Source organism: Cyprinodon variegatus, unplaced genomic scaffold, assembly GCF_000732505.1.
Source record: "Cyprinodon variegatus isolate N-32 unplaced genomic scaffold, C_variegatus-1.0 Scaffold936, whole genome shotgun sequence".
NCBI lineage: Eukaryota > Metazoa > Chordata > Actinopteri > Cyprinodontiformes > Cyprinodontidae > Cyprinodon > Cyprinodon variegatus.
The window spans coordinates 146,252-158,712 of record NW_015151389.1 but is presented as its reverse complement, the minus strand read 5'-3'; the positions used below and the strand labels follow the sequence as shown (position 1 = coordinate 158,712).

The 12,461-nt window shown below is 37.3% G+C and overlaps 1 protein-coding gene across 1 annotated transcript in view; it reads right to left on the bottom strand.

The window, feature by feature from the left end:
• Positions 1-12,461, bottom strand: part of LOC107100095 (sodium- and chloride-dependent GABA transporter 2-like) — a 44,062-nt gene that overhangs the window by 3,076 nt on the left and 28,525 nt on the right. The window contains exons 6-13 of the mRNA XM_015398461.1: positions 8,054-8,188; positions 7,679-7,782; positions 6,411-6,535; positions 6,059-6,171; positions 5,843-5,980; positions 3,723-3,825; positions 153-253; positions 8-64 (exon numbers count right to left, since the gene is read on the bottom strand). Coding sequence (XP_015253947.1) covers positions 8-64; positions 153-253; positions 3,723-3,825; positions 5,843-5,980; positions 6,059-6,171; positions 6,411-6,535; positions 7,679-7,782; positions 8,054-8,188 — 876 coding nt within the window. The remainder of the gene's footprint in view (positions 1-7; positions 65-152; positions 254-3,722; positions 3,826-5,842; positions 5,981-6,058; positions 6,172-6,410; positions 6,536-7,678; positions 7,783-8,053; positions 8,189-12,461) is intronic.

The following is a 12,461-nucleotide window of genomic DNA, read 5'->3' as shown; positions in this document are numbered from 1 at the left end:
GATACACATATGTTTTGTTGAACCTCATTGGAGTGTATCTCACAAGTAAAAATACAAGAGTGGCCTAAAGAGAAGGGAAAGAAAAAACAAATATTTGGAATCAAACTATAAGATTATTCATAAAAATATTATAAACTAATTTGGACTCTTACACTGCAAATAAGAGGGGTGATGTAGAGCCAGCAGTATTTGAACAGTGGCAGAGGTTTGTAACCAATCATGTCCTCGATATTGTCACTGAAGCGTGCAGCACCTACAACAACAGATATACTTAATTTACTTAAATAAAATTGTGTACAAAAACTGCTAAACATCTGACAGAGGTTCATCTACAAAAAAAAATATTTCTTATGTTGGAATCTGTTTTACTACTAAGCGTAAACTTCAAGGGTCAGAAACCGATTGTATAAACTGATCATGCATAATGTAATCTGCACATATATAGAGAAACAAAGCAGGATATGTGCAAATAAAGTCTTAAAACTTATCAATTACATGTTCTTGATTCATTTAAGGTTGATATCTGAAAGTAGAGGTATGAAAATTGGGCAACATCATTTTCTATTTTCCATTAAGTTTTGTCATCCATTTTGTGGGGCTTAGATTTGTTGCTTCTGGGTACCCAAAAAAAACCACCAAGAAATTGACTGGGGACTTAGATTGAACAATATTTAGCTTAACCAGCCCTGACTGGTGATTAGCCGAATCAGAAACTGAAAAACAGGATTGTTTTTGTTTCAGTGAATGCACCCTACCTAACAGCTATCCTGTAGTGATGATAGTAGCAATTGATGGTGTCAACACAGGGGGCGAGTTCCTGACTCAACTATGGCACAATCAAAGTAACTCGTTGCTAGTCAAAATAAGAAAGCAGTTAATTTTATAGTCTATGATTTAATTTTCCTATTAACAGAATTTCAGCTACAACTGGAGGTTCAATTATGACATATAACATATTTCTTATTAATTAATAAAGTTAATTAATAAATTAAAAGGACTACAAATCTGAAAACATTGAATACTAATACAGTACAACTAATATGCACAATTTTGGTGTGTAGGGTAGGAAATGTGTGTTGCATTAACAATATACAGATGTGATTATGTTTTTTGTTCATAATTAAAGAATAATAAAGCAAATGAGTGTTGTTGGAACATTTAGCTTTCTCTTTATATTTTATGCTATTTACTCACTATAAAAGTTTTCACTCAATCCGTTTCACTTTCAAGGTCACACGATTCTCTGCAGGATGGTGTTTGTAGACCAGACATAGCTTCTTCCCATAACAAGCCAGATTCTTCCTTAAGGTTTATTCATAACATGTTACTGTTTAACCAAAGTGTCTGTAATTTGTTTTGACTCTGACTACTTTTCTATTGTTGTAAGTAAGGGGGAACACACGCTGCTCAGGGAGAACAGGGCTGAACGCTGTGCCATAAGGGCTGTATGATGAACTGTTCTCTCTTTGCAAAGATATGAATAAATGTAACGACTGAGTGAAATCCATTGATCTCCTTTTATTTCACTAGGATGAATAGTTGAATACTTTTTTCCCACGACATGAGATATTTTAGAACTTTATATTTTTGCAAGTTTTGCACAGCCATCAACTGGCTTTAAAAAAAGGTATGAAGCTGAAAAATAGTGCTTCTGAAATATTTGAACAAAAATAAGATCTACTTTGCAATCTAATTAAAAAGGGGCCACACTATACCAGGAAAAAAAAACGGAACTTCTCAATCCCACTATTTCTGTATGGAAAAAAACCCAAAACAAAGCAAAACAAAAATACATGTATTTTTGAATAACATAATGACTGTGCTATTCAGTACAACTCTGAGAAAGTAAAGACCACGTGTTGATAAATGCAGCAGCTGTCAGTCAGTGTAGAGATAATGCACATTACAGAAACACTTATTCTTTAAGTGAGTTCTTTTCTTTAGCACCGCTATTCATGAATCAGTGGCTCTGCTGCATCATTGTCCTTTTAATTTCACAGGCATGCTGAATACCAGGCCACATTACAGCTCCTCAGTTAGTTGGCATCATATAGCTCATTGCTTGTTTAGTATATATATATATATAAAAAAAATCTCAGTATCAGTGAGAGAATGCTTATAAAAAGCTGCTTTTTTATTTTACAAAAAAAAAAAAATTCAAAGTTACAATGTAAACCTGTATTAAGGTCACATTTTGAAGCAGTGTCTTAGTTGAAACACAAAACAGCCTTAATTTTTCTGAAAATGCTTTTAGAAAAACATGATAAAGAATTTGCACACCTTTATTGAAATAATCCTGCATCCAGACATTTGAGGTAGGGGTGTACATTATCGGGAGAAGTCTTCACATATACTTATTTGCTACTTAACTCAAGCTTAGTCAGACCGGATGACAGTGTCTGTGAATTTTGAAGCCTCACTCAAATTAGCATGTCAACCCGGGATTTTGATCCTCGGGTTGACCCAACAATCTGCTTTGGCTCCCTTCCCATTGGCAAAAAAGTTGGGTCTGGCAAGTGGCATCTGTTGGCCTCTGTCGCCCCGCCGCTGCGTGTCTGGTAACGCCATTATGTTGTGTTAGCTTTGATGTTTTCACCAGTTCAACAAAAATTAGGAAAGTAAACAATGTAGATCAACATTAAAGGGAGCCAGGGAATACTAAGTGTGCCTTATTGTTTTGCTCTTTTATCTGTTAAATCTCTCTTACCAGTGCTGCGTAATGTTTGTGGAATGTGAGCACAGTTGTTCTGGCTTAGATCAGATGCAACTGTTGTGGTGTGTTGATGTTCATACGTTGCGCTAAATGGTGTCGTCTATATTAATGTTCCACTGTATGCCAATTGGAGTGAGCCGTTTAAAGGCGATTTAAACCCGGGTCGCTTGTGGAGTCGTTTGACATTAGTTGATGCAGGTCAATCACCTGTACCCACTGCCACTAACAGCTGATTGTTTGCTGGTTTAAATTGTTTTTTTTGGTTTTAGCAAAGACCCTTAACCCCACAATGCTTCCCGGGCACCACATGATGGCAGCCCACTGCTCCCCAAGGGGATGGGTTAAATGCAGATAGATAAATTAATATATATTATGTAAAATATATGAAATTAATATATTTCTGAAGAGACTATTCTATTATAGCTGCGTTTGTATGTTTAGGGGTTGTTGTTCAACTGTCGAAAAACAACCTACACAATCTACATAAATTTCAATGCACCATACCTCCCATGAAATTAGGTAGATAAGGTATTGCACGAGAAATAATTTTCCTTAGTACAGAAGCAACTGTACAGAGATTCTACTTTGACCTGCAGAGGAAGTTGGTTGTCGTTGTTGTTATTTTTTGTGCAATCACAGGTTGGCGTAGCACAGTAAGTTGCTGGTTTGCAAAATGTAGCCAGATGAATTTTGATTTATAAAAGTCTTGTTGGCAGGTTGAAAACAGAGCTAAACAAAGACAGAAGGCAGTTGTACATGTCTCCAAAGATATCTCATCAGGACTGACAAAGCCAGTAAGTCGAAATGAAAACAAGTGTAAACATATTTTTCCTTGACAGTTTAAGTGCTTTGCTCATGGCCAAAACCAGGCTGCTCTACAAACTGGGACAGAGATCATCATTCACCATCACTTAAAGTTAAGCTGCTTTTTCAAGGTTTATCATCTTATAACCTCTCTTTACAAGGTTATTATTTTACTAAAACATCTATAAATCAACAACAGTCTTACCATAAATCCATCCAATGATCACTGACTGGAAGATTGCCATCAGAAGGAGGGTGGGGCCACTGCACACATAGTGATCAAAGATCTGCAGAATGTATGCTCCTGCCTAAAACGTAGACGCAACACACATTTATCAAAATAACAGCAATTATCCTGTTTGTGTAAGAAGACATCATCCGTTATAACAGTTGCAGCTGAAATCAAACCATGCTGCAATTATATTTATCGACATGAAATAAGAAAAGTTAGTGCTTCAAATGATTTTAACAAAATTAAATTAAATATCTCAGTTTCAAAATCATGTTAATCTTTATGATAACCATCTTTATGTTTTTACAAGATGTTTTATGTTTATGACCTGCCACATGAATAAAGCCGCTCCAAAGGATGTCTGAGCAAACCGGTCTGTTTGACTGTAGGTGTTTCAGAGTAAGCTTCATTCCTACCTCAGCAGGGGTTTACCTTATCTGCTGTAGCCAATGTCTTCTCAGAGCTGCCCTGATGCATGTGTGACTAAGCCCCTTTTTAGCATCATCAATCGATCCGGGACCTCACATAACTTCGAGAGTTTTAGCAAATTGATTTCAGAGTCATTTTTGGGAACAAGATAAAATATTAAAAACTGAATGATGGTTTTGGTACAAAAAAATATTTCAATAGTTTAAAATGTAAATGTATTCAAAGAAATTGGCTTTTTTTTGTCACATGTTGGTTGGTGTTTGTGGACCCAAATTGAGAGCCAGGGAGACAAAGGTGAGTTCTTGTAGATTTAATCAGATGAAACAGTTTAACAAAGGCAGGAATCCAAAAATCCAACTAAAAATGTAAAGCAAACCAGAACCATGGAGACATCACGGGAAACCAAACATGAGGAGCCAGGGAGAGACGAGGTAGGAAGACAACAACATGAGAAGTCATCAAAGAGTGACAGCAGAGGGAGAGTATAAATAGCTGACTGAGACAAGGCAGGGCTAACGAGCGGATAAGGAGCAGGTGTGACTGGAGACAACGAGGGAGCCAAGGGGAAAGGAACACACAAGAGGGCAACAGAGGAAAACAACAGAAAAACCAGAGAACTAACATAAATCTAGAAAACTACAACAAAATAGGAATTAAACAAATAAAACTAGGAAACATGGGGCAAAGTAAAGCATAACAGAACCAAAACCATGACAGTTTTGTTTTGTAAAATTGCAAACAATCATTTCAATTATGGGATTGTTGTATTATCGTCTTGCATCAATGTTGCAGATTAAAGATATTACTTTGAGCAATGATTCCAATTCAAACAAATTGGTCATTTATTTGTTACTCAAAATTGCTAATAATGTGTCAGCCTTGTATCAGTAGTCTACTTGGGATGAATTACATAGCCAAAAATCAAAACAGCAATTTTTTTTTTAAACTAATATTGTGATTGCAATTTCATTTAGATTTTCTTTTTCACTAACCACAGGCATGTGGATATTCCACTGAAGGGATTTATTGTTTTAATGACCCTGGAAGCTTGCTTGTCCAGGATTTCTTTACTGTTGTGCGGAAAAGTGCTTTCTTTTTTTTTTGTATCAAATACTATTAGACATACAAAGAAAAAAGTATGTTCAGTGACAACAATAAACACAAAATCGTATTATAAACAACAATACTACGTGGCATCTATGATGACGCTCATATGGGCTTGTCATAGACTTTGGTCAAGAATGCTGAATTTGTCAAGAATAGTTTTTAGCTTTATAGTTTTCTTGTTAGGGATGTGTTTGATACTTATATTATGACTAAAACCTTCTTGGCGGAGGAGATGGTCAGTTTGGCTTGTGATGTGATATTTCCAGAAAGAACCTTGGCCCAGTAATAGGGCTTCTTATTTTTCCTTAAATTGTATGCCTGACCCCCCAGAGTTCTATTTTTTATTAATCACTGCTCTTCAGAAGCTGAGATCCTAAATAGCATCTTCCACCAAATTTGCTGCAGGTTTTTTCACTCATTTAAGGGTTTATGACCACCTACATCCTCAGGCAACAGTTATTTGCTATATCTGTGTAGCTGCTGCTCCTATGAACTTATATATTAACTATAAAATAATGTATTTTTTTACAACTTTAAAATGATGTCCCACAACTCACCTCTGTGACCATAAATAAGCCCAACAGAGCACTAATAACACAGAGCAGCATCAGAAGAAGCTCTCTGTGGTATCCCCTTCGGAGGTAGGAAGGATAAAGATCAGTCAAAGAGGTCATGTTGCTTTCAAGTCCTGCAAACTGAAAGCAACATTGTTGGAGGCTGGTAAAGAAACAGCAATGTGAAATTGTGATCATAAAATAAAGAATTATGCTTACCTGCCCATCGATTCCCAGTAAAATGATCATGAAGAAGAAACACACAGACCAGACCTGAGGCCAAGGCAGCAGAGTTACGGCTTGTGGGTAGACAATGAAGACAAGTCCAGGACCTGCAAAGTGAGAGGACAAAGTAAATCCCTTGAAAACCTGTTACATAAAATGCTTGTTATTAAAAATGACAAAAGCACTTCACTCAGAACATTTCCAATGTGCTTAACCAGAAGCAGTAACAAATCCCCTCAAAACATCTAACAGCTCTTTAGTCAATCGAACTGTAATGAAACATAAAACGTTCATTCAGGAGAAAAGAAGGGGCAGTTATAAAGATTCCAGCTGGTCTAAAGCATACCTGACTCAGCAACAGCAGAAATGTCAACTCCCTGCTTTACTGACATGTAGCCCAGAACGGAGAAAATGGCAAATCCAGACATTATGCTGGTCCCACTGTTCAGCAAGCAAAGATAGAAGGAGTCTCTGCAAATAATGAAAAAATACATAGTTGTGGTGCTGAAAATGCAAAATAAAAAATATATTTATGTTTTGGTTTTAATTATTGAAAGCATCTTTATGCAAAATTTAGGCAATATTATTATTGCTTTTAGTTATTTTTACCTGAAAAGCTGAATTCAGATGTTAGCAAAGCTTTCATAGCCAAAAGTGCCAACATTTCAGCCTCTTGCCAGAACAAACATTGTGAAAAAAGGTTTCAAATTAAATATTTTGACATAATTAGAGCCACTGTGAAGGACAGCAACTCAGCCATGAAGGAATCGGCTGGAGGAATTACCGGATCAGGGTCACAGAAGGCACAGAGCATACAGAGGTTCTTTCTGCAAAATCAGTGGTTACAGACTTCCAAACTTCCCAATAGCTCAATAATACTTCAGAGAGAATTCCTGGCTTTGTGTTTTCATGGAGGAAAAGCTACATCCTAGTTTTTCATAACCAAATCCACACAGTGCACTGCCACTAGACTTTATAGCAGTGGTGACTCATTGGTTCTTTTGAATGATTACTCATACCTGTCTGTAGACTTGGTTTAACTGCTCTTTTTGTAGTATATAATTTGTTGCTTTTTGGCTCATAGTGCTTTGGCTTCTTGTCAAGAGATGGGCTGAGCCCTTATTCAAGTAAAAAAAAAAAAATCTTAATGCTGCAGAAAACTGAACATTTCGTCAGTTTAATGCTCCTCAATCTGTCGGAGAGGATTAGAAGGGCCAGTTCTCATTTCAAATGTGACTGTGTATCTCTGCAGAAAACAAGGTCTATTGGGACCTTAATGAGCATCTTAGGTGTTTAGGACCTTAACTGATCTCCCAGTCCTTAGCTGGAACTCATGACAAAACCTTTGGGATGAATTAGAGATTAGAATCGCAGCTATGGTATCTTAACCATCTTTAGTGCCTGACCTCCCTAATGCTCTCCTACAAGACTCCCCTGTACATACTATATATATATTTAGAATTGCTAGGAAAAAATAAATCACAGAAGAAACATTAAATGGGCAGACTTTGCATGATTTTGCTGTTAAATTAAGATTACTTTAAATTTGCAAAGTGTGATTTTTAAACAAAAAGTATTTGCTTTCGTAAAGGCACGTTTTTATCTGTTTGTCACCTGTAACAGTTGTTGTTGTACTTGTTGTAACTTCCAAATGTGGTCATGTACCCCAGGCAAATGGCATAGGAATAAAATATCTGTGTTCCAGCGTCCATCCAGACCTAGAGAAAATAAATTATTTTCAGAAATGTATCATTTTTACAGAGGCGAGTATATTTAAATAATGGTTCAATGTAAAGTTATGTAAAAAAGAAAACACTGCTATGGCTGTTTAGCTTTATCTTATTTGTGCATATGGACTTTTTACACGAATCTCTCGATCATATAGAAATTAAATTAAAAAGATTAAAAAAATAACCTAAAAAGACTTTTAAAAAACTATAATGTTTATACTTATTTTCCAAATGTTAGATAATGTTTGTGTAATCATACCTGTGGGTCAGCTAGCCGAGAGGGATCAGGGTACAGGTAGTATTTGACACCATGAAATGCTCCAGGAAGGGTCATACCTCTAAAAAACAGTACCACCAGCAAGACGAAGGGGAATGTGGCAGTAAAGTAGGTAGCCTGTATTAACAAAAAAATATATGTGTATATAATCACTAGCAGCCACCATGTTTAAAAAAATCAATCCCAGCAATCAAGATGCGGGCCCAATTTTTATAGTGTTGTTTTATTATGGTTTGATTGGTTATAAAACTCTCACAGTTTTTTATTTTTATGTAACACACCCCTTATTTTAGAAGCACAAGCACATCTATCATGTTTGACAGAATACTTATCATCAGCTTACAGGTGCCAATTATCTCTAGGGGTTCAAGTGTTTCTAATCCTTAAGAAATTAGGAAAAACACAAGATATTGTTGGCAACTTATAGTATGTCACAGGCAGTGAGGATCCATCTCATGCAGGTGTTTACTGGTAATCATTTCCACTTTGTTTTTCTCAAAAATAGGCAGTCCACTACGCCACTGAATCGCAGATAAGTGAGAGTTAGGGTCTACAGGCTTATTCATTTCTTTCATAGCAAACATCCAGCTGCAGGTATTATCCTTGCTCCACTACTGCATGTGTTTGCATGACTTCAAGTAAAGGAAATTTCCACTTTTACATTTCAGTCCACGAGCCAGCGATTATACAATGAGATGGCATGAAAATACATTCCAAAACTGAAATAGTATCCTCTCCCAATTCCATCTTCAATTACAACTTTAAGAATAACGTGTTGCAGCTTTGGCTTTTTGCGTTCTTTAATCTGAATGTGCTCTCTACTTCTTGTCTGTGCAGACAACTAAGACTATTTCCTAACTATTTCCTATATTTCCATGCTGTTTTATCATATGTTCTTTAGAAACACCATTTGACAATAAAAGTAAATCAAATATATCTTAAAATTTTCAAAACTGCATGTTTATCTCCTGCTTTATTCATCCAACCATCCATCATGAGGGTTGCTGGTGCCTATCTCCAGCTGTCAGTGGGCAAGAGGCAGGGTACACCTTTGACATGTCACCAGCCTATTGCAGGGCAACACAGAGACAAACAGCGATTCATGCACACCAACTTACTGCCAAAGAGAATTTAGAGAAGCCAATGAACAGTCCTGTTTTTGGACTGTGGGAGGTGGCTGGAGAGAACCACCACATGCTCAGAGAGAACATGCAAACTCCATGCAGAAAGACCCTGGGCCAGGAATCAAACCCAGAACTTTCTAGCTGAAAGGCAGCAGTGCTACCCACTGCTTACCTGAGCAGCCCCTGTACTATTCAATTTTATAATATATAATAACTTCTATTGTACTTATAATGGATTATTTTCTTCTGCTTTATTTTTGCCTCTGTTTCAAGTTCTCTTCCAGGATCTATTCAGAAAACTGATGGGTACATATTAAGCTGCAGTCTCAGTTTCATAAGGATTAAAGTGTGAACTATTGGCCTGAACATGCGTGCATTCTGTTGAGATGCACACATTAATCACCAACCTTAAAACTGCTGTCTAATTGTCCCAATTATTGACTAATTAATTACGGTACAACAATCTCTTCACAATTTCTTTGTATATTAAAATAACCATTAAAACTTCATTTAAACATTCATTTAAAAATCAACAAGGGAACCGAAAAACAACAAGAATAACAAAATTTAAGTTGTGAATTGTTATCCAGTGCAGTAAATTACCTTTCACATAGAAAACAAACTGTGCTCTGAGTTCAGTAACTGTGCAGTCACTTGCTTTGGAGCCTCTGATGACAAAAACTATCATGCAAAAGTGTTGCAATAAGCTTTACAAAGTAATTCAAATGAACAGCTTTAGTTACTTTTCAGCTAGCCATCAGGGTGAATAGAATAAAGGTGTAAAATCTCTTAAATCCTAAATTTCTTTAAATCAAGATTGGAAATGTATTTGTTTAGAGTGACCTTTTATTGTAATATCTGAAAATAATGAGTTATGTTTTTGGTCCAACTTTCCTTAATAATTTTTTCATCAATTACTCTTTTTTAAATGCAAACATCTGTTTTTAACTGTTTATGGTTATTTTATTTAGATATTTTTTTTTATAAAAATGCAATTTCCTTTCTTTTTCTTCTCATGTAGAGAACCTTGAATTGTCACGTCACAGAACGGTGCCATAGAAATAAACAGTTCTTGCCTTAGGAAAAATATTAAATCATTCAGTTACCAGGAATAATTTATCTGAACCATAAATCTGTTAGGAATAGACTATAAAGCCCCTTTGATTTAGTATTGGGAAGACGCTTATAAATCTCCCAAGGGCTGACATGCCATTTATTCAAACCCTTTCAGCAGAATTTTGCATGACATACCTCCCTTATGTTTCATGGGAGAGTCTAATCAATTGTCACACAAGAAGGTGTCATGGTTTTGGTTCTGTTGTGCTTTACTTTGCTCCATGTTTCCTAGTTTTACTGGTTTAATTCTTATTTTGTGTAGTTTTTAGATTTATGTTAGTTTTCCGGTTTTTCTGTTGTTTTCCTCTGTTGCCCTCTTGTGTGTATTCCTTTCCCCTTGGCTCCCTCGTTATCTCCTTACACCTGCTCCTTGTCAGCTCGTTAGCCCAGCCATTGTCTCAGTCAGCTACATATACTCTCCCTCTGGAGTCACTTCTTGTTGGCTCCTTGTCGTTGCTGGCTTGTCTTCATACCTTGTCTCTCCCTGGCTCCTCGTGTTTGGTGTCCCCTGATGTCCCCTTGGTTCTGGTTTGCTTTACATTTTTAGATGGATTTTTGGATTTGTGCCTTTGTTAACTATTTTCATTACAACTACAAGAATTCACCTCAGCCTCTCTGCCTCTGCATTTGGGTCCTCTTAACTACAACCATGACGTGACAGCAGGAGTCTGGTTGTTAATAGGGTACTGGTTGTACCTACAAGCTTTCAAAGAGATAAAAGGCTAGTGATTAAAGTCAAAGCGCTAGGTCTTTTTAATACATTTCATAACGCTCAGATGAAACAGAACATCAGTTGATCTGCTAAGGATGTGCATTTGGATCCCCTCCCATTGGCAATAACAGTTTGGTCTGATCCCCCACCGGAAAGCTTTTCCCTACTGCTAGTTCCCCATTGATCCTTGGGTTTGAGTGGTTACAATTACAGAACCGCAGAATCAATTGATCTAACAGACACATTGACTCTTGGTCAGTAACCTGACACTCATCTTGTCTCCGCTCTGCTGTTCCGCCAGGCTCTCAACCGGCAGAAAGCCATGAGGCTGACCCACCTGATCTCTCCTTAGTACCCGCCGATTATAATGATTTGGCTCAGATATTAAGTAAAACTAAAGCTTTGTCTCTGCCTCCCCACAGACCATATGATTGCGCCATAGACCTGTTACCCAGAGCTCCACTACCCAGTAGTCAACTTTACAACATCTCCAAACCTGAAAGAAAGACCATGGAAAGATACAGACAGGAGTCTTAAGCGGCAAGCATTATTCGACCCTCCGCTTCCTGTCTAGGGGCAGGTTTCTTTTTTGTTGGAAAGAAGGATGGCTCTTTATAGAGGTTTGAAACAAATAACTGTTAAAAACAAGTACCCTTTGCCACTCTTGTTCTCTGCATTTAAGCTTATCTAAGGGGCCACAGTGTTCACTAAGCTTGACTCAAGAAACGCTTACCACTTACTTTGCATAAAAGAAGGGGATGAGTGGAAGACAGCCTTCAAGACACCACTAGGCCACTTCGAATACTTGGTTATGCCTTTTTGGTTTAACTAATGCCCCAGCTTGTTTCCACCTTGTAAATGACATGCTTAGAGATTTCCTTAATGTGTTTGTGTTTGTCTATATTGATGACATTTTGATTTTTTCTAAGTACCTACCGGAGCATAAGAACCACGTGAGGTTCTTAAGGGCTGGTAGGCGGCTGTTTTTTAGGAGACGCTGAAGTTCTTCAGCACCTCCTGGAAAATAAATTTTTCATGAAAGCTGAAAAATATGAGTTTCACCAACATTCAGTCACTTTTATGGGCTTCATTCTTAGGGACGGACAGGTAGGACCCACAGAAGAAAAGATCAAGGCAGTTTTGGATTGGCCCACTCCTGAAACCGGAAAGCAGCTTCAAAGGTTTCTCGGGTTTGCTAACTTCTATCGATGATTTATTTGCAATTACAGCCAGACAGCTCAGCTTTTAACAGCCCCTAACCTCTACCAGACCCCCTACAGCCTGACCCCAGAAGCAGATGCTGCGTTCACCCAGTTAAAGAACCTTTTCACCAGTGCACCTGTTCTCATCCAACCACATCCCACCAAACATTTTATTTTAGGGGTGGATGCTTCAGACTCAGGAGTATGAGCTGTTCTCTCCCATATGTCTGACCATG